The sequence below is a fragment of the Cydia fagiglandana genome, chromosome 21 (assembly GCF_963556715.1).
Source record: "Cydia fagiglandana chromosome 21, ilCydFagi1.1, whole genome shotgun sequence".
Taxonomy (NCBI): domain Eukaryota; kingdom Metazoa; phylum Arthropoda; class Insecta; order Lepidoptera; family Tortricidae; genus Cydia; species Cydia fagiglandana.
This window is the reverse complement of record NC_085952.1, coordinates 1,475,076-1,497,760: the sequence shown is the minus strand read 5'-3', so window position 1 is coordinate 1,497,760 and position 22,685 is coordinate 1,475,076. Positions and strand designations below refer to the sequence as shown.

Genomic DNA, 22,685 nt, shown 5'->3' with positions numbered 1-22,685 from the left:
ATCAATATCTAGACAAGCACATTGTCTACATTTCTAACTTTTTACATGTATACTAAGTTGATAGGTAATATCGTAATTTTGCAATTTCAGCTACTCTAATTCTGTATTTACGTAATAATTCGTGTTTTTACGTTCACCAGATAGCAGCTGTTCCAGATTTCTAAAAACCGAATATTGTGAATAAATTAAAGTGTTATTGAATATGTTAAAGTTTTTTGTAACTTTAATTTTATATTTACATAGTTATTTAGCAAAAATTGAAATATTTAAATATGGCCGAACGCTCCACCTAGAATTTTCTAACTTTTTACATGAATGTTATTTAACATGCTTACAATAACATATCAAAAAAGAAAAAACTTTAATGTTATCAAAACCCATTTTTGTTCCACCGCTGGTCTATTTCTAGGAATAGTAAAATGAACGTTCAATAGTGAATGGGCATTAAATTGATTAAAAAATCAATTATATTTATTATAACTGACTTGGTTAGATAAGGCCTAGTTTCCCCTCTGGGTTGGAAGGTCAGATGGCAGTCGCTTTCGTAAAAACTAGTGCCTACGTCAATTCTTAGGATTAGTTGTTAAGCGGACCTCTGGCTCCCATGAGCCGTGGCATAATGCTGGTATAACGCGAGGAAGATGATAATGATTACTGACTTGGTTAGCAATTTCATGGCTCCTCTACACGATGGGCCAACGTCGGCCACTCCAAGGGACGCATTTATGCGTTAGAGGGAGCAAGTGATATTGCTATCTCATTCTACCGCATTGCTGCGTCCCTTGGAGTAGCCGGCGTTGGCCCATCGTGTAGAGGAGCCATCATACATAACAATTTATTGTAGTTTTTTTAATAGTGTGTCCAGTATAATAAAGGTTAGGTATACAGATACATGTTTGATTGTGTAATAAAATATAAATTGGTAAAATATAAATTACTTTTTCGTAAATAATGTAGGTAAATTAAAACAAAGTAAACCAGTTTTATGATTATTTATTTAACATTTATAGGTATTCAATTAATCATCATTATGTTGAAAAAGTTAACATTCGAAAAACGCTTTGTAATAATATAATTATTATTTATAAACCATTCTAAACTACTTAATAAGTATGTGCATGCGCAGGTTTTATGGTAAAAATTACTTGAGATAAACTTATTTTACGACCAACGGCCAATTTTTTTGCTACCATCTATTACCACTGAGATATCGCCACACTTTGAAGTGAAATGGTCCCCAGTGATAATAGGAGCGAACGAAATCCATGCTAGAAACCTTTTAGTTTAAAAAAGTATGCTTCTGACATATTCCACTCATAGGTGATGCAAATTTAAAATTATTGCAGTTAATAAAAGCTTGTAATAAGTTTTTGGCAAAAATTTCATTTTTTGGTACAAGCTTTTATCGCTGACTGTACTTTTCTTACGACAGACAACTAATACTCATCGAGACAATTCTAAAAACCCCAAACACAATTAGGTTGCGTTGTTTCATCACAGAGTTCTTATGGCCACCTCCTGTCTCCATCATCAGATCAGCTCGATGGTACCATAATATTGCATTGTCATCCGATTTATACATGCATGCAAAATTTCAGCTCAATCGGAAACAGGGAAGTGTATCAAATTTAACTTGCAAGATTTGATTACACACAGACAGACAACGGTCAGGTGAAACTAAATAAAAGCTTGTAAAAAGGCTATAATACACTTGCGACTGTCTGGCAAGTGACAAGGTAAGGCCATAGTCAAATTAATATTAACACATTCATTCAGTGCCGGATTTAGACATTTGCCGCCCGTAGGCTATGCCGATTTTGCCGCCCCTATCCGCCTCGCTTATAGGTTTTTTAAAGTACTCTCCTATCAGAGGCGTTTAATTTTATAGTACAACACACCATAGCCATATTAAAATGCATATAAGGTGACGTCACTTTCACATTCTAGATACAGATTTATATGGGCCGTTTTTGTCACTCAATGACGATACAACCTCTTTATATTTGCCTGATCTGATCGGTGACCGGTGGGTACCGCTGGGTTTTGGCCATTGAGAATCAAGGTGAGACATTGGCAGTCAGGCTGGATATAGCTAAGGAGTTCGGTCGGGTCTGGCATTGAGTCTGCTCGAAAGACTATGCTATACAAATGGATCGCTAGCTTTTTATCCGGTAGACGCATATGAGGCGTATAGTAGACGGAAGCTGCTCCGATAGCGTAGACATTACCGCTGGCGTTCTACTAGGTTCTGTGCTATCATTCAATGATATGGTTAGATGGGTAACAATAAAATGTAGTTAGCTAAACTAAAACGCGAGCGTAGTGAGCGCGAAATTTTTTCGAGAATATATTCGTAGGTAGGTAAATTTTTAGGGTTCCGTATTTCAAAAGGAAAGAATCGGAACCTATAATACCACGAAGATACAAGAATCGTCGACCATCCCAAATTTACAATGTAGACAGATGGGTCACAAATAATGTAGGTACTTAAATGAAAACGCGAGCGTAGCGAGCGCGAAATTTTTTCGAGAAAATGGTAGGTACATGTTTAGGGTTTCGTACTTCAAAAAGGTCTTGACATGACAGACTAATTATGCTTGTTATTTAAATTTTACAAATAAATTCTGGTCTAGCACATAAAATATTTTATTTGACCCAAATTTGCCGCCCCCTAAAATCTGCCGCCCTAGGCTTCAGCCTACTCAGCCTAGTGGTAAATCCGGCACTGCATTCATTGCCACTAAGTGCTACATGTTACGCTCGTACCGCGTAGCCACGGTTTCGCCGTATGTAGCGCGTAGTCGCTACGAACAGTGTACCCGACAGTCGGGTTCTTGGCCCTAAATGTGTTAACAGTTAAGACGCAAAATATAACTGACAAATGTACTAGATGTCGCTGTACGGTTTGACAATCCATTTACCATAAAACGTATGTTTATTTCAGCTAAAGTAAGGACTTTAAAGCATATTTGAAAACAATAATTGCGACTCCGAGTGCTTATAATATATATGGCAAGGATCATAATATATAGAGTTAGATCAAGATAAGTCTGCAACAATATTGATAGCACACTCATAATTTCATAGAAGTTTGACGTTTAACATAACACTTGCACTGCGCTGCAGACTTATCTTGTTCTAACTCTAGACTAATGTCACATATTTATGACTTAATATATTCTACCTGTAATCATTTTACCCCTAAATATAATATATATTATCATCGCCGTATAGTATCGTATATCTATCTACTTTTTTAATAGTTACATCACTGAACAAAAATCGTATTTCCAATACATATTATTAGAGGTTCTTGTATAAAGGAATCGGACGGAGTAAAAACACAATACAGGCAAAGACAAAACAATAGAGGCCACTTGCACCATTCACTAACCCGGGGTTAACAGGTTAAACCTGGAGTGTCACCATGGTTACCAGTACAATTTGACATAGCTTAACGGTTTAACCGGTTAACCCCGAGTTAGTGGTATGGTGCAAGTGGGCCTAAGAAGACGCAAAAGTAGTGTAAGATATTGTGGCACAAAATTTGACAGATACAAATTCTAACGACAAAACTTCCGTGTGACACAGACATATATTAAAACGTGTCACTCACGTACGCGCGGGCGCAGTCTACGTCGGTCCGCCAACGTGTGCTTCCGCTGAAGCTCTTCGTTATGGAGCAAAATACATTTAACATACTTCGACTTAAAATACGTGATATAATGTATTTACTTGAACACCACTTTATGCGTTTTCTTATTAATTTCAGTTGGGAAATTGATGAAATTTCTTTTAAATTGGTCACTTAATTAAAAGATCACAAATATGAGTTATAATCAATTACATTAATTGATAATACAAATTTTTGTTTGGGAATACAATCAACACAAAAATGTCATGATTAACCTGGTTAATCATTAATCACTAGCTAATAATAATCGCTTTTTACTATATAATATGTAATTCTATAAAACGATGTAAATCTGTACCTAACCTATTGTAATGTAAGCTGTTTCTATACAGTGTGGAAAGATAAGTCGGGCCCTGGAGGGAAACTACCTTAAATCCTTAAGCTGGCTCATTTTACTTAAAGGAGCCATTCCTTTATTTTTAAAAAGAAACAAAACTGTATTCAAAGTATTTTTCTTTTTTTCTTCAATTTGGCTTGTCTAAAAATATCTTAAGTACTAAATATTAGATTTTATGGATATTTTGTACGACAGACGAGTGTAAGACCTGATGTTTCTTGGAGAAATGTTATCATTAACATTAACTGTATCGACTAGTAGAATAAAATTGCGAGTTTTTATTTTTTTGGAATTTTTTAGTCGGTTTGAGTCCCGGGCGAGGCAAGCGAGTTTTAGAAAATCTTTGAATGCAGTTTTGTTTCTTTTTAAAAATAAAGGAATGGCTCCTTTAAGTAAAATGAGCCAGCTTAAGGATTTAAGGTAGTTTCCCTCCAGGGCCCGACTTATCTTTCCACCCTGTATAATGTGCGTTACGGTAACTTAGAAAGCGGGGTAATTTTGATGGCAAATATCAACTAAACTAGACATGTCAAATATCCAATAAAGTAGTCTGTATCTTTAGGTAAGTATTTAAAAGTAAACAAACAATATTGCACATTTTCGGGTAATTACAACATTAAATTTTAGTGGTTGGTAGTTTTTTGGTGGTAACCGACCAATTACAGAACCGCCTAGATCTCTGAACGACCTGACTTTAACCTACATTATTTGATCATGCAATGTTTTCATCTACCCTCAACTGGCTTAAGGAGCCGTTTGAGGGTAGATTTTGTTTACTTTTATTTAAATAACCAAAGATACACAGCATAGAAGCACTTTCTATTGTAAAAACAATAAGTAAAATGCCTTGTTGCTAAAGTACGAAGTGCTACTGCTTTTATAGATATTTAGCTATTTCCCGCTTTCGAAGTTACCCAAATACTCCTTACCAGGGGGCCTACCGCGTTCGACGTGTCTCCTCCCTGTCGCACTTACGTACTAATTTACAAGTGCGACAGGGAGGCAACACGTCGAACGTGGTTCTCGGTAGGCCCTCAGATACTAAAATTATTTTGACCGATTTACTACCATTTATTTGGTAGGTATGTACTTTTTACCAATTTTCTATTAAAAGATCTATCGGAAGGACAGTCTATCTGTCATTTTAGTGTCTAGGAAAATTAGGAAATAAAAAGAAGTTTTATTACTGTAACTGTACGTATAAGCCATAGACTAGGAATCCTCTAGACCGAGTTTAGAGCAATTATTTCATGCAACCGATGATGCCAAAAATCCGGGAGTGCGCGCGACGAGGTGAGCGAAGTCCCGTGCCGTGATTGGTCCGTTCAAAGACACGGACGTCACACAAAGACACTTTCGACTCGAACATGGAGTAAAATTACCGTATGCGTGGCAGAGGGGGTAGCGCGACTATGCTCAGTCTGGAGGATGTTTTGTCTGTGGTATAAGCTAAAGTTCAATAATGAATGTTTAGTAAATGGTAACCTAACCTATGTAATATTGTTCCTCCGGGACAGATAGTGGAGTTTCTGTTTGTAGAGGCCCGACGTGTCATAGTCGTAGCGGACATGGGGGGTCCTTTTTATCTTGGTGTCTATAATATGGTAACCTAACCTATGTAATATTGTTCCTCCGGGACAGATAGTGGAGCTTCGGTTTGTAGAGGTCTGAGGTGTCGTAGCGCACATGGGGGGTCCTTTTCATCTTGGTGTCTGGGGAGCGGTCGTTGGTGTCGTAGTTTTCGACGGACTTATCGCTCGACGGACTGTTGGGGTGCACTGAAAATACATAAATGGGTCAAAATTATTTTCATTGTCTTGATTAGGGTTCCGTACCCAAAGGGTAAAACGGGAGCCTATTACTAAGACTCTGCTGTCCGTCCGTCCGTCTGTCACCAGGCTGTATCTCACGAACCGTGATAGCTAGACAGTTGAAATTTTCACAGATGATGTATTTCTGTTACCGCTATAACAACAAACACTAAAAACAGAATAAAATAAAGATTTAAGTGGGGCTCCCATACAACAAACGTGATTTATGACCAAAGTTAAGCAACGCCGGGCGGGGTCAAGTACTTGCATGGGTGACCGTTTTTTGCATTATGGTACGGAACCCTTCGTGCGCGAGTCCGACTCGCACTTACCCGATTTTTTTTATTGGCGTGGCGATTTCGCCGCGTCGCTACAAAGCGTGTTCAGCGTTGAATAAAAAGTATGAGACACAGTTCTGTAAGTATGGAATGTTTTATTGGAAATATCCTCCTCTTTAATAATATCAATTTTCGTTTCTTAAATATGAATCGTTTTTGAGATATTGGGGAAATAAAAAAATATCTACTTTTTCCCCCCTTTTTTTTGCTTATAACTTTTGATATTTTTTGTGTGCTAATACACGCTTTAAATATTTTTTTCTAGGCATGACGACGAATCTAAATCACACGTATTTTTAGGAGTATTATTTCTATTTTTCACCGTTTTCAGTTTCTCAAACAGACTATACTGGGCCTTTACCTCGTAAGACCCACCATAGAAAGTTTTAATTTTTTTTATTTGAACCTTATTCAATAAGTAAATTAGAACTAATTTCGTTTGTTTTAAAAAGCAATGAAATAAAAGAAATGATACTTTATTTGGTTCATGAAAGGGGGCTATTCATAAATTACGTCATTTCAAATTAAATCTGGACATTGGATGATGGTAGCGTGACGTATGAGGAAACGGGGTCATTCGAAGCATGATTTTTGGATGGATTTAGGGGGGGGGGGGGGGGTCAAAAATAGACGACGTAATTTATGAACAGCCCCAAGGTTCAAATTATACTTGGTCAAGCAGATCTTGTCAGTAGAAAAAGGCGGCAAATTTGAAAAATGTAGGCGCGAAGGGATATCTTCCCATAGAAAATTTGAATTTCGCGCCTTTTTTTACTGACAAGATTTGCTTATATGTATATTGAAATGTATATTTAGTTTCAGGAGTTTAGGGCAAATCCGCCACTGGATATTATTTTATATTTTGCTTACCGGTCCTCTTAGGCCTAGGCAGACCAACTCGTCGCGCCTTGCCCAAGTATTTAGAGCGAACGTTGTTGGTCCGATTCACGTTCAGCGGGTCTGGGGTCTCTGGAAACATTTATATATCAACATTAAATTCAAAAGTTAAAAACCAAAAATGGAGAAACTAAAAGTAGTACAGATGTAGTGCATAGGCAAAAAGAATAGATAGTATAGAGGGGCCCTGTCATTGTAAATTTTGTAGTCACAGTAAATTTACTGCCATCTATCGATACGCGACTAAAACTCAAAATGAAAACGTATAAAATTATCCAAAAAATGTATACATATATATATGGATAAATGATTTTATTATTTTTATATTGTTTTGACCCATGCTCATTCACTGATATCTATGTGAAATATGAAATATGAAACGGTCACGCCATCTAGCCGAGCATAGGCCAAAGGTGTGTGCGCCATCTATCCGAGAATGACTATTTCTTGACTTCCGAGGCACGTTTTTTCCTTAGACTTTATTCATCTAATACGAAGTTACATATGTCTTTGGCATAGGTAATGGGGTTGGCAACTGTCAAAGGTTTGCATAGATGGCGCCATCATAGCTTGCCCTTTTTTCTATTAGATTTGGCGTAAAGAGCCAAGGCATTAAAAAAACAAAATTTTGACACAATTCTGGGGAATGACAGGGCAAGCTATGCTGGCGCCATCTGCTAAATACTTCGACCAACCCCATTGTTTTCCATCGTATTCTCTCGGAAACGTTCGTATTTGTCATGCTAGTTCAGTCAAGGTCGGTACTTTGTGTACCGAGATTGACTGGAATAGCAAGACACGTTCGTACGTTTCCGTGAAAATACGATGGAAATTAATTATGCACTACATGTACCATAGTATTTTAACAATTAAAAACCTGCCATTTTGAATTTATTATTGTTTGCCACTAATCTATATGAAAGCTGGAAAATCTGAACTGAATAATCAAAATATCTAAAGAATGTATATGTCGGCGGCCGATCGTAAGATCAGGCAGATCTTAATATTCCTGTGTATTGTTTTGAGGATAGTCACATTAAACCAATATACATATAGGTAAGATAGGTTCGTTAGGTTGCTTCAGATGCCCGAAGGGCAAACTGCCCAGAAATTCAGGGAACGAGTCAAAGATTTTCACGTTTCACGATATACCTAGGAATTTCACGATATGCCTGATCTTACGATCGATCGGCCGCCGATATATAGATTAGTATGAGATATTTTATAAAAGATAAAAGAAAGGTTACAAAATGTATCAGAACACTTCTTACCTTCAGTAGTAGATGATATTTGATCCGATTCGCTCAATCTCCTCAATTTCGGTTTCAGCACATGCCCATTATTATTATCACTCTCAACCGACAGTTTCCTCTTCAAACCATCTTGTTTCACAATGTTCTCCTCCACAAAGTAGTCTATCTGTGGCAGTTTACTTTCCTCCGGCTCCGCTCCACCAAGTATTATCTCCATAATCTGTTGTCTCGATGCCTTATTCACCATTTCTTCTAATTTTGCATCATAGTCGCTTGATAGTTCGAAAGAACATTCGGATTTGTTCGGACTAAATACTGGGGATCTCATCATTTGCACCGGTGTATTTCTATCTAGCGGTAGAACAATTTCATTTGACACATTTACGTTTTTAACTATATTCTTATTCATATGGCCGTTTTTGTGATAGTTTATAATTTCGAAATTGCCATGAGCTTGTGCTACTTCTTTCATAATGCTTTCTTCATAAGAATCACAGTTTATAAGATATAATTTGTTACTGCCTATGTCAGTTGTGTATGCTTTGAGGAATCTCTCGAATTTGTCTCTTTCTAATTCGGCATTATACTTCTCATGTTCAGCGAAATATTCGAATTTATCGTCTTGATCTTCTTGTTGGATTACTACTCTTAATTCATCATCTGGAATATCCCCTACAGTTTCATTGTCACTAATTTCTTCAGTTATGACTGTAACCTCAAATTCTGTGTGTTCATTTTTAATGCCTTCGGTTATTTCTTCATCTTTCCTAAGCTCTGGCTTGTAAATGTCTTTTATACCATCTTCATCCTCGTCATCTACAATTCCGTATACTTTCTTTGAAATTTCGTTTAATATCTTCTCTGTATCCTCAAAGTCGGGTTGATTTAATACTATAGGTTCATATACTTCCTCTGTATCAATTGCTTCCTCTTTTGTAACTACTTGTTCTTTTATTTCATCTTTCTCTGTTTCGATTGCTTCCTCTTTTGTAACTACTTCTTCTTTTATTTCATCCTCCTTATTAGCTTCTTTTTCCATTTCACTTGGATTTTTCACCGTTTTAGTTTCCTTATTCATTTCACTAAGTTGCATTTCTATGGAATCAGGAGCATATTCAATTTCTTCAATAAGTTTCACTTCAGCATAATTCGTCTCTATTATTGGTTTTTGAGATTCCGCAGTATTAGAAATGCAAGCAAACTCTAATTCAGGGCCAGATACGCTAGAATATACTTGGCTCAGACTGGGTCTAACATTTGCCTGGAATTCTAAAAGTAATGCTGCCTCTTGATTCATTCTCTTCTGTTCTTCATCCAAGAATCTCCTCATTTTCATGAGCCGCTTTGCTTCTGCTAAATTCGCAGCGAATCTAGGTTTTTTCAAGGTCACGTCTGGTACAAAAGGGAGGCGCGGAGGCGATGCCATTGGCATTTCTAATCGTGTATCTACTCTGACCGGTTTTGGTTGATTTATGTTAGCTTTTGTATTTCCCTCCTTCAATACGTTTTCTTTATCACTGGGGCTTGTAGAATGGCTGCTCGGTGATGTATTATCAGATTTGGAACTGTTACCCTTATTGGTTTTGCTTTCAGAGGATTTTGAGCTAGATGGATTATGTGATCCTTTTGAAGATGAGCTACCATCATTAGAATCTCTATCAGTGGAGCGACGAGTGTGATTTCCCCTACCTGATGCACTGTAATGATCATCATTGTCTTTCTTATCTTTTTTATCCTTATCTTTATCGTCTTTTTTCTTTTTATCTTTGTCTTTATCTGAACGAGATGATTTAGAATCTCTTGATGATTTGTGATCTTTTGAACTTTTATCTGACTTTTCTTTATCTTTATTGCTTGAACTACTAGACTTTCTGTCCTTATCATCGTGTTTGCTTGAATGCCTTTGACTGGAACTTGAGCTTCTATGCTTCGAATCTTTGCTGCTGGAGCTTTTATGAGAACTTTTGTATTTAGAATCTTTATCTTTGCTTTCTTTTCGGTCCTTTTCTTTAGACTTATCAGAACTAGATTTGGACTTACTCTGGTCGTCTTTAGAAGATTTCTTGTCTGGTTTAGAATCTTTTCTGTCTTTAGAACTTGAATGTTTTGAATCGGTTCTTTTATCTTTGCTGCTAGAGCTATGTCTATGGGAATCTCTAGATCTGTGTGAGCTTTTGTGACTCCTTTTCTCTTCTGTGGATTCTTTCTTAGAATCTTCTGACGTAGGATCATCAGGGAAAGGAATTTTATCCAAATTGGTTTTGCTGTTTGCATCACTTTCATAATCGATTTGTAAGTTGTGACTGTTAGAACTATCATCATATAAAGGTGTGTTAAATGTGTTGATATTAACTTGCTCATTAAACTGATACGCCAAATTTGCCTGTTCTTCTTTTTCTGGTTTAATATCTTTGACGTCAGAACTATTTTCAGGTGATTTCGCATCAATAGTAAATCTAAATGTATTAGGTTCCTTTTTATCATCATTTTTATGATCTGAATCATTATCAAAAGCCTGTTGCGCGTCGCACGAATTTTCATTATTGAAATTCCTGATTGGTGTCAGAGGTGACATATTTCTGATTATAGACGATTCAGAATTAGAATCATCATCACTGCTTATTGGTTTAAAGTATTGATCTTTGTCTTCTTTTGGGCTCTCATCAGGCAAAGGTATATCTTTTAACTCAATACTTTCTGGCTCTTCCTTAGGCAACTCAATGCTGTCTAGATCAATTTTAGGAGGGCTGTTCTCTGGAGACGGTATGTTCTCCAGATTAATTTCTTCAGCAGGCATAGGTATGCTCAATTTACCTAAACTAGCTTCAGAACCGTGTGAAGTCAAATCACTGATACCGGAAAGCTGAGTATCTGCCTCTTTTTCAGGTTCTATATCAGATGGCATGGATATGTCGTTGATATTAATTTCTTTGATTTTATCATCATCAAGTTCCATTCCTTCATCTTTAGATTCTTCCATTTGTTCATCTTTATCATCACTTTTCACTGACCCGGGACTGACAGCTTCTAAATCAGTAGGCAGTAGATCAGTTGAAGCGTTTCCTTTGTCATTTGATGTTTCAGGGGTAGATTTCTTGCGAGCGATGCCAAGGTAGTTGTAAACTAAGTCTTCTACTTGGGGTATGAAGACAGACGCCACTTTGGGGTTGACTACTTGGTCCACGATTCTTTCTACGCCTTGCTCGAGGTAGTTGCCACTGTAGACAAAATTATTACGTGGTTTACAATTTTGATGAAACTTGGACTGTTTCCTAATTTAAAGTCATTAAAATAAACCGGTCAAGTTCGAGTCGGACTCTCGTTCCAAGGTTTCCGTACATTACTCAATTTTTACACACACATTTTTAACAATGTATTTTTTATTTGTGGAACGTGAATGAAATGTCTTTAAAAAACCCGTAGAGGTCGGATCAAAAATTAAGTTATTAATTAAGTCCGACTCACGCCTGACTACACATTTCTAATAGGTTTTCGTGTCATCTATAGGTAAAGAACTATTTTATGTATTTTTTTTTTCAAAATATTAGACTCAGTAGTTTCGGAGATAAAGGGGAATGGTCGGACAAACAGATAGACGTATGAATGATCCTATAAGGGTTCCGTTTTTTCTTTTGAGGTACGGAACCCTAAAAATGAGCTGATTAATGGTTTTGGAGAAATATGCCAACAATCGATATTAAACTTTCGTGAGACATATTTTAAATTGTTTATACGACAACGGTTTCACTCACTTGAATTTTTAGTCGCTATTGGCGCCGCGAGCACTCGAGCCTGAGGAAGGACCCCCGACGGGCCCGAAACATGTCGCCAATAGCGACTAAAAATTCAAGTGAGTGAAACCGTTGTCGTATAAACAATTTAAATATGCCAACATATAAATTCAGTACCTTTGTTCGGTACAGATTGCTAGGCTTCAATATTCAAAATATATTTTTTCTACTTTAAAAGTGATGCAAAACCTCATGAGGAAACCAATGCCTTTTCCCTCTGGGTTGGAGCCAAATGAATTGAAGCCATCTTCCCTTGTAATCTTGAACTTGATTTAAAAAAGTTTTTCAATTCTACATACTCAAGTATATGCTTCCTGAGTTTCTCCCGCAGCTGGTTCTTGTTCAAATCCGGCTTCCAGGTCTGCCGGGACAGGAACAAGGAGACGGAGTTCTCCACGCGCTGACGGAGGTTCTGGTAGGCCGGACGCGTGTCCACGTCCGAGATGCAATCTTTACGGAACTGGAATTACAAATTGAAATTTGCTTCAAGCACTATAAGCCTTAACTTTGATCCTGGGATTCAGGAGGCCTTTTGGCACTTTTCCTTTTTGCCAGTTTTCCAGGAAAACTTGTAAGGAGATCAAGTATGAGTCGATATTACGAAAACAAGCTGTTTCAAATGATACCCCACTTGACCTAGTAACTAGACTTTAAAATTTTGCCCCCCATCATATTAAGTTTAGGATCATTAGAATGATCTTGATACTCAATTAGATGTGCAAAGGAGAGGCAGTACATTCAGTCAGCAATAAACATCTGTATATTTTTTTGAGTAACTTGATACATTAAAATAACAAATATTTACCACCACCTAGTTACCCTACCCGGCCTACCCTAACCTACCCAACCCTAAAAGGTTACCACCGCTGTTTTACATAATGTATGCATCCACAGAAGTGGGCTAAACTAGCCACAGTGGGTGCCACAAAAGCTGCCAAAAGGAATCAAGTTTATACAAGAATCTGGTCTCTAACAAGTTGAAAAGAACTCAAATTATACTCTGTATCTTTAGATATTTAAATAAAAGTAAACAAAATCTACCCCGAAATTATTAGGAGTCTGAACATTTTAAAAGCAGAGGACTCAAAGGACCCAAGTCATAACCAACAATGTAGAATAACAACATGAAATATTTGATTGACCTAAATACCTTTGTTTTATATGGTTAAAATCAACAGTCAAAACTCTACAAAGTAATGTCTAAACAAAGAAACATAACATGTTTGTAAAATCATTCAAGGCCAATCAATGTAACCTAAAAACTTGATTAATTTTAAATAAGATGGTTTTTACTATTATAACTGAAAGAATTAAAACTTTAATCATACAAAGCAAAGCTTAAATACTGAACTAAATTCTGAAATAAGCTTTTGTTTGTGTAAGAGCCATTTAGGGAGTGTAGAAGCTTTAAATAGCTTTTAAAAATGGTCTTAATGTAGTTAATTACACATAAAACACCTTTTAGACCAACTACCACTTTTTAGACCACTTGTGAGATGTCCTCTTATCTCATTTCTAATGGCAGGTAACAATGATACTTGGTAGTCAACAGCATAATAATATGGAAGGAATGTTTTTCCACATGTTATTTAATCTTATTTTAAAAGATGTGGCTAGAAAACATATTTACATCATTATCAAGTCAGTATTCCTATGAATTCAGATTATGACTTCAATTTGAGGAGTTCGATTAAACAAAACATGGAGAAATTATTGATCTTGGATTCTAAAACTTACGATAAGTTACTAATGATCGATTATTGTCTTTTAAACTTGAGTAACATGTAAAAAGGGCAAACTGTTACAGGTTTATCATGCGATTTATAGAATCTAACGTAAAGAGTTAGTAAAAAACTTACTTGATCAAAGATTCCTTTAGATTTTAACTCATAAACTAATTGATCGACTAACCGGGGATCACCCGGCATGTACTGTAAATGAGCCATTTCGTTATGAAATTATGTTTTAAATGTAATTAGTTACATTTGTAAAGTATAAAGATATATTTGTCTTATTGCTTTTATAATTGTTTTTATCTAATATCAAGTACAGGCAACGGCAACGCACTAAATAAATGTATTTTGCAATTTTTTGTTGTTTGACAGGCTTGGGTTGCCTTTTGTAAAAACTCAATCAGTGTTGTTCACATGTTGTCATTCGTTACTGTGGTTTCAACATGACGAATAATCGCGTTTAAACAACGGTCTTGAAAACACCAGCGACTCCATTGTTGTGGCAATCTGTCAAATTTTTTAAAACCAAACGAATTTATTTGTTGTTTCTTGTGTCTATAGAAATAAAAATGAGTCAAATCATGGAAAATACGTGTGTTGGTGGCGAAGAGCTCATGAAGCTACATTTACAAATAGTAGATAAGGATAAACAAGAACATTTAGCTACGGGTGAGTGAAATTATTGTATTTTATCGTTTGACATTATACAACTAAATTGAGAATACTCCATAACTTCTTTTAATGTTACGTCAACGTGCGCACATTATTTGATCGTATTATACGTCAGCTGTTGTATTTTCTGTTATTTCTAACCTAATGGCGAGACTGTAAAAACAATTTATTTTAAGTTAAATTGTGCAAAAATGAATAAATTAACAACGTACACTATAAAAGAAATACATAAAGCTTACAGAGATAAACTGCTGACACCGACAAGTTTCGTAGATCTGTGTTTACAAAATGCAAAGCAAAACCGCGACTTAAATGCATTTGTGACTTTAACTGAAGATGTAGCTGAAAACCATGGAATTGAGAGTGAAAAACGCTTCTATATCGACAAGAAAACTAAACCTTTAGACGGTATTACCGTTGGTATGAAAGACAATTTCTGCACCAAAAACATACGTACCACTTGCGCATCGAACATGCTTCTGAACTTCGTACCAACGTATGATGCTACAGTATATTCAAGATTACGTGATTCAGGAGCTTGCCTGATAGGAAAATGTAATCTAGATGAGTTTGCCATGGGTGCGGGCACTGTTGACTCTATATTTGGGCCAACTCGGAACCCTTGGGGGTATAAAGCCTGCTGGAGGATTGCTGGAGGCAGCTCCGGTGGCAGCGCTGTAGCAGTCAGCTCTGGAGCTTGTGTAGCTGCCATCGGATCAGACACAGGGGGTTCTACCCGAAACCCTGCAGCACTATGCGGTATTGTTGGTTTAAAACCTACATACGGTTTAGTTTCAAGATACGGTTTGATACCGCTAGTAAACTCAATGGATGTACCAGGCATTATGACTAGAAAAGTGGATGATGCTGTCAATATCTTAAATTGCGTGGCTGGGCCGGATGAATTAGATTCAACTACAATTAAAAGAGAATTCACTCCAATTACTTTGGATAACAATTTTGATATGTCAAAAATTAAGATAGGGATTCCTAAAGAGTACCATTGTCCAGGAATGTCAGAAGATATAGTAGATACTTGGAGATTAGTCACGAATCTGTTGGAGAATGAACAAGCAACGGTTCAAACTGTTTCCATGCCAAATACATCAGTATCAATAGCGGTATACTCAATTTTAAACCAATGTGAAGTTGCCAGCAACATGGCAAGGTACGATGGAATAGAATATGGACTTAGAACTAAAGAAGACTACTCAACTGAAGAGCTTTATGCTTCATCTCGCTCTAAAGGCTTCAACCAAGTTGTCCGATCTAGAATTTTCGCCGGCAACTACTTTTTACTAACAAGAAATTACGAAAAGTATTTTATAAAAGCTTTAAAGCTACGCAGGATGATTGCAGATGATTTTGAGAAAGTTTTCAAAGAAGTTGACTTGCTTGTGACTCCGACCACATTGTCAGATGCACCATTATTAGATGAATTTGTGTCAAAGCATAATCGGGACCAGTGTGCGTTCCAAGACTACTGCACCCAGCCCGCAAACATGGCCGGAGTGCCAGCCGTCTCGATACCAATCCGTCTGTCAAAGAACAAGATGCCATTGTCCATTCAGTTGATGGGACCAAAATTGTCAGAAGAATTGCTTCTGAATGTCGCAAAGAGAATAGAAATGCTTGTTGATTTTCCTAGTTTAGAAGTAGTTTAATTTAGTGAATAAATTTGTTTAGATTTTTTATTGGTTTATTTATAATACCTACCCTAATTTATTACCTTCTAAAACGCTTCTATATCGAGAATCCTCCTTGGATTCTCGATATTCTCTTCAGTCTCGAATTCAGTCCAATTCCAATCTTATGCTAAACTTACTTTTTTAATTTTACTAATAATTTACATTGCTGACAAACTTATTTCTTCCATACTAAAAGCACTTCTCTTAATAATATTTTTGGTCACATGATAATGGAGAAACAACTTTGTTTTTTTTTTAATTTCACCCATATTCATCCCCCAGCCGCAGTAACCACGGAGACGCTCACAAAACTCAACATATCCATCGACGCTCTCCCCCAAAAAACCCAACAACTCCTAATTAAAGCCGCTCAACAACAAGCATTGGACATCGTCCAACTCGACCCAATCGCCATCTCCCTACGTCACTCTCGAGAACTAGCGGACGAACTAGACGACGAATACGAGGTACTCAAACTTACACAAAAGAACGAAGTGTTGCAAGCGAAAATAGACCGTAATAACAAGTTTATGGAGGAGTTGAGGAGGGAATTGGCGTGCTCGAGGGAGAGTTTGAGGAAGCAGAACCCTAATCCGGGGAATATTCAGGAGTTGGTGCGGCAGATGAGGCAGAAGGTGTTTGCTTATGAGGAGAGCTGTGAGTTGGCTAAGGTAAGAGCTGATTTGTTGTTATAGTGGCTACAGAAATACACCATCTGTGAAAATTTCAACTGTCTAGCTACCACGGTTCATGAGATACAGCCCTGTGACAGACGGACAGACAGACAGACGGACAGTGGAGGAGTAGAGTCTTAGTAACAGGATCCCGTCTTTACCCTTTGGGTACGGAACCCTAAAAATGAAGAGAATCTGTATGACAAATTATAATCAGATAAAATTTTACAATCATCTCACTTGTAACTTTTGTCAAATAATGTATTATTTTTTCCAGACAAAATTCAGCAAGCTCTCCGTACCCGAAGCGTGCTATCCCAAGTCCTTAGCGCTGCTGGCTTCAACCCTGGAGTCCCTCAGAGCTGAAGCCCTGTCGCTTCAGCAGCGGGCTGAAGACATCACTCTAGCGCGGGAAGCGAGGGAACTCCTCAGTGCTACCAGGAGATAAAACGTAGCCATGTTGGTAAGCGGTCATCGTAGTCTATGGAAGCATACTCCACGAGATTGACGAACCTTTAATCACTCCATCGTTGGTAACGTTTACTTTTGAGAAACAAATATTTTTAAGAGTCGTTTTCTAGGTTTGCGTGGTAGTCAAGTTTTAACCCTTTTCCAGGCCCGACCAATCTACAAGGTTTTCCAGAAAAATCCAATTAATCCAGCTTTGATGATTCATTTGAAGACAAGTCAAATTTCCCGAAAGTGCAATCTAATTTGAATCTTAAATCGGAATGCTACAGTTGAAATTCTAGTGGCGCGTATGTGGTCGATAAATCGTACTATGCCTGGAAAAGGGTTAGGGAATACCGTCTAATGTAAGGTACGTCTACATTAAAGTGAGATGTTTTTGAAATGAATTCATTTAGGTATATAGGTCTTACCTTAAAGTTTATAAATATGAACACAATTTAGCAATAACGATTTATTAAACATAATGTACGTATGAATGATTATTAAATAAGTATTTTCAAAAATGGCCGTGTTTACATAACCTATTTCCTACATAAATGATGAAAAGAATAAGGCACTTGTCCCACCGCCGACGATGAGCGATAAGCTAGAAACGAGTGGGCGAGCGGTGAGAAGCGAGTGTTAGTTCCAATAGTTTTGTCGCACGGCTATAGGCGAGTGTTCGGGTGCGACGGGCTATTACTCGCGTCACTCGCTCGGGCGGTGCAGCGTAGCCGAACCAGAGGCGTAGCTAGAGGATATGGCGCCCGGGGCAGGCACCAAATTTTCGCCCCCCCCCCCCCCCCTCGCCCCCAAACGAAATGAACTAACGAAAGAGTTACTTTTTTGCTTATTACTTACAGTTTACTTTTAATTGAGACAAAAAAGTGTTTTTAGTACATCGGTGGCTAACAAGCTTACGACCCACCTGATGGTCAGCGGTCACATGCGCGTTGCCGACCATTTTAAAACTTATACACTTATTTTTTGGAGATCTCCTTAGACTTAAAGGAGACTATTCACAGGTACAGCGCGCCTTTGGACTGATTTGAAGGGTCCAAGGTGGCATCCAGATGCTCCTGCCCAAAGGTGACAGCAGTACTCAATAAATGGAATCTGTCTACCCCAGAGTAAAGTATCGCCTCCCTTTATTGAGCACACCGAGTTTTTTTGGATACGAGCGCAGCCTACCCAGCAAGGTGGCTACGAAATTATTGGACGTCACTGATGGAGATCTCAACACCGAGGCTCCCAATACTCCCTGACATGGGAAGGCTTGTGCCTTGAAAAATGAGGTTTTCTTAGCCCTAAACGCGCAAAATTGAGTCTTGGTGGGATTGAATTGGACTAGTTTGTCCCGATCCCACATCGAAACCTGACACAGGTTTTTCACGACATTCTAGTATCACAGAACGAGCGATGTTATCACGGCATGTTTTATACAGGGTGGTCCAAACCTTGACGTCCATATTTTTTTTAAATTTCTCACGCTGTGGGCTATCAGAATATGTACGTTAGCCGACGTTTCGTAGTTTTAGAATTATGATTTTTATTACTTTTAACGTTTGTCAAGAAATTCTGGGGTGAAGATTTAATTTAAAAAAAACTATTGAACTTTATTGTTTCTTTTTGTAACATAATCCTTGACCAACGGCGCAGTTGCAAAAACAACAATATCCTCACTTGGCTGAGTTGAGCTGAGTTCAATGTTGCCCTTACCTAAATAAATAAAAAATAAATAATGATAAAATACAAGCGATTTCAAGGACTTTTTGTTATTTTAGAAACTGCTAGACCCTAAGTTTTTTTAAAAGGTCAAAAAAGTGATACTTAATAGTCCTAATTTTTCAGAGTCGCCGGTCAAAGGAACTGAGGTGGAAAGCTTCCAAATTAGTAATTCATTAAAAAAGTCCTCTTTTGTTATTTCTACTATTATTTTATGGTGTCACTTCCTTATCGCTATTTTATGTTATATGTGCAAATACCACGAACATGTATTAGAAGACATAAAAGCAAAGCAAAGCTTCACCCCGGAATTTCTTAACAAAAGTTAAAAGTTAAACTCGTAAACTACGAAAAATCGGCTAATCATGGGGTATATATGTGACGTCCCACGGTCAAAGGTACCTTATGGCGGGTATGGAGTTATGCATACCCCAGTAATCTACAATAAATAAGCTATCGATAACACAAAAGATCAACCTCCTAAGTTGCTTAGTTACAGAGATATGATTTTTTGAAAATAATGTTGTGAATTGAGCAACTTTACGATAGAGAAGTTTTAAGTTTAGCCGCCTAAAAAACTATGTTCCTGAAGTCAGTTACATAGTTGACTACAAATAATAATACCTTATATCTCTGAGATTAAAAAAATGTTGCGACTTGTTCTGTAATGCAAATAGAAACCTTTGATATCGACTGATTTATATGTATACTAACCAATCTCTTGAAAATAAAGTTTTATTTCATTTTCACGATTGATTGCAATGAGCTCTCAAGATTTAAATTTTACCTATTAGAAAACGACACTGAGAGACAGTTTAAGCAAAAAACAATACCGATTTAGAGGTAAAAAATTATTTTTTAACTTTTTCATATAAAATCAGAAAATTGAATATTTTTACTTTTAATGTAACACACAATCAATTTTTCTGAGCACATATGAAAGAAATTCTGTCATTCAAATGAAATAAATCCTAAAACCCCAGCTAAATACTATATTTAACCCCTTATGCCACTTTAAACTTACATAACAATAACAGTATTTGCTCCATACATTTACGAAAAGGTACCTTATGGAAATAAATCTCATAATACATCACTACAAAACATCAATCACATTGAAGTTTATCTTTTATGAATAGAAAATATTAATTTACATTAAACTGCCACAAATTTAATTAGTTCTTCGTCATAATAATCTTAAAAAAGACCAATAATTTGTATGTAATGAAAAGGTACCTTGTGGTTAAGTTACATGATGAGGCATGATGATGATGGAACAGTTAGGATAAACTAATAATATTTTGGGGTAAAGATGGTATAAATCGTCTATTTCTTATCAATAATATATTTTGGTTGCCATTGAAGACAAGCGGCATTGAGGTTCAATGACCTCAGATATTCCATAAGGTAATGCGTCGGGTATTGGCATTTTTCAGCAAACCAATGGCTGATTTATTGCATGCGACCAAACCAAATGAAGATTATTCTAGTTAAGAAAGACTTGACGAGAGTAACTTTTGGTATAATAGCAGGCTACTTGGATTTGTAATGTCAGTCGATGTACGGTTATAATATTTGCTAGGCGCCCCAACCAGAACTGAAATTATCAAATTAGTTTTGCGGAATGCTAATACAGTTCTCTACCAAACTTCTTTTCCCGTATTGACTAGTTTTTTTGGGAATTTTCAACCTTTTTTCCATAAGGTACCTTTTGTACTAAACTCTGAGACGACATTACTAGGCTTATAACTAACTTATAACAAAAATAAAAACAGGTAAACAAACGTTACGCATTAAGGTTTCAAATCACACAATAAAAAAAATTTGAGCATTTTTTCACCTCTTTACAAAACATTTCATATCTCCGAAACTATAAACCCTCATAAGGCACCTTTTCCCGTGGAACGTCACATATATTCTGATAACCCACGACGACGATACAAAAAAAATTTTTGGACGTGAAGGTTTGGACCATCCTGTATACAGGTTGGCTAAAAAATAACTGCATTTTCCTTGCCAGGGAGATTTTGGGATTACACCTACTGAGCAAGTCGCGAAAAAAAAATTTGGCTGTGTCCTACATTTTGGCTGGTCCATTTTCTATGGGAGGTATTTTGCCCATTTTGGCGCCCCCCCCCCCCTTGGACGGCGCCCGGGGCACGTGCCCCCTCCAACCCCCCCCTAGTTACGCCTCTGAGCCGAACACGCAGACGTCGCAGACTTGTTCAAACTACGAAGCGAGCATCGCCGAGCGAGTACCGCTATTATTTGTTACAATACTTATTTGTTTTACAAGGGGGCAAAGTTGTTCCACGAGCGTAGCGAGTGGGTCGAAAAATGGAATCTTGAGCGTTGCGAGGGTTTCAAAGCACGAGGGTTAAACAAAATTTGCCCCCGAGTGAAACACAAAATTTTTCACCACACCAACCCGAAGCAAATATTAAATGTAAAATATCAAACAAAATCAAACCAAATTAAATCCAAATGAATGTTATTAAATATTTATCATCTAAAATAATCATTTAAAAGTTAATTCTACCAGCAAGCATAAGAAAACAACTCAAAATTTGCATTTCATTACTTTGCCTCACATGTGAATAAAATGCAACTTTGCTATTAGTTTTTGAAGTGCAAAGTAAGCCTTTCCGAGCTGGTGTGGTGAAAATAAACATGGCATAGATTCATCAAGGCGTTAGTATTTGTGCTAGTGGTGCCCCCTACGCAGTTTTGCGTGTTCCCTATTCCTTAAACCAGCGAAAATCGGTATTAGAAAACCGCGTGCTTTTGACAGCTGTCACGCTCGTGCTGAAAAGAGCATTCTTCTCTTTGAGCTGTTCTTGGAGGTCGGTTTCTGAGGGGGGCGTGGCCGGCTCGCAGGGCCACGCGCATGCAGTGAAGGTTTGGGCTGGAAAACATTAATAAACCAATATAGATCTATCTAAGTAGGTATTTTTAGGGTTCCGTACCTCAAAAGGAAGAAACGGAACCCTTATAGGATCACTCGTGCGTCTGTCTGTCCGTCTGTCACAGCCTATTTTCTCCGAAACTACTGGACCAATTATGTTGAAATTCGGTACATATAAGTTTGTGACCCAAAGACGGACATGTAACGTAAACAAATGAATTTTAAATAAGAAAATTTAAAAATAAAGTTATTCAAAAATCTATCTGAAATATATAATCATTAATCAAGCGTGAGTCGGACTAATGACTTGGTTTTTGGTCCGACCCCTACGGGTTTTTTAAAGGCAAATTTAGTAATGTACGGAACCTTGGAACGCGAGTCCGACTCGCACTTGACCGGTTTTTTATAAAATACGCGCCCGACCTCAAAGCACCTAGCTAGTAGCCACACACCCAGCTGGTTGGCAGTTCTCAACTCCAGAAACTTCTAAACGCTAAACTATGGAATGAACTGTTGCCCGCCGTATCGATGCGACCTTCTAGAAAGGAGCGTCGGTACCCTCATATCTACATAATGTATTAATGAATGTTAAATACCACATGACAAGGGCCAGACGTCGTCCGCTCGTACTTTACGTCTCATTACAGTGTCCTAACTGAAAGAACAGTGCCCTAACCTTTCGATCCTTGACAGATCGATGGATGACCCCATCAGAGT

General features: G+C 37.3%; 2 protein-coding genes across 3 annotated transcripts; one reads left to right on the top strand and one right to left on the bottom strand.

Annotated features, from left to right (window-relative positions):
- Positions 1 to 977: 977 nt before the first annotated feature.
- LOC134675053 (biorientation of chromosomes in cell division protein 1-like 1) lies at positions 978 to 14,173 on the bottom strand. Its single transcript, XM_063533201.1, has 5 exons — positions 13,981 to 14,173; positions 12,421 to 12,581; positions 8,349 to 11,548; positions 7,051 to 7,149; positions 978 to 5,809 (listed from the first exon to the last, which is right to left on the bottom strand). Exons 1-5 carry the CDS (start codon positions 14,065 to 14,067, stop codon positions 5,646 to 5,648), a joined length of 3,711 nt encoding a protein of 1,236 aa, XP_063389271.1. The 5' UTR covers positions 14,068 to 14,173; the 3' UTR covers positions 978 to 5,645.
- Positions 14,174 to 14,375: 202 nt separating this feature from the next.
- Positions 14,376 to 17,687, top strand: LOC134675310 (glutamyl-tRNA(Gln) amidotransferase subunit A, mitochondrial). 2 transcript variants are annotated; one of them, XM_063533516.1, is made up of 3 exons: positions 14,376 to 14,523; positions 16,497 to 16,885; positions 17,166 to 17,687. In XM_063533516.1, the coding sequence occupies exons 1-3, from the start codon at positions 14,424 to 14,426 to the stop codon at positions 17,334 to 17,336; spliced, it is 660 nt and encodes a 219-aa protein (XP_063389586.1). In that variant the 5' UTR covers positions 14,376 to 14,423; the 3' UTR covers positions 17,337 to 17,687. The 2 variants fall into 2 exon arrangements, with proteins under 2 accessions (XP_063389586.1, XP_063389585.1); XM_063533515.1 differs by lacking the exons at positions 14,376 to 14,523; positions 17,166 to 17,687 and adding an exon at positions 14,635 to 16,194 and having other exon boundaries at positions 16,497 to 16,628.
- Positions 17,688 to 22,685: the final 4,998 nt, after the last annotated feature.

Excerpts from the sequence above, each read along its gene's own strand:
- LOC134675310 (XM_063533515.1), top strand. The coding sequence starts at position 14,718 with ATGAATAAATTAACAACGTACACTATAAAAGAAATACATAAAGCTTAC.
- LOC134675053 (XM_063533201.1), bottom strand. The coding sequence starts at position 14,067 with ATGGCTCATTTACAGTACATGCCGGGTGATCCCCGGTTAGTCGATCAA. Across the intron at positions 11,549-12,420 it reads CTCAGGAAGCATATACTTGA|TGGCAACTACCTCGAGCAAG; the intron begins GTATGTAGAATT and ends TTTTGTCTACAG. Across the intron at positions 7,150-8,348 it reads AATATCATCTACTACTGAAG|AGACCCCAGACCCGCTGAAC; the intron begins GTAAGAAGTGTT and ends AAATGTTTCCAG.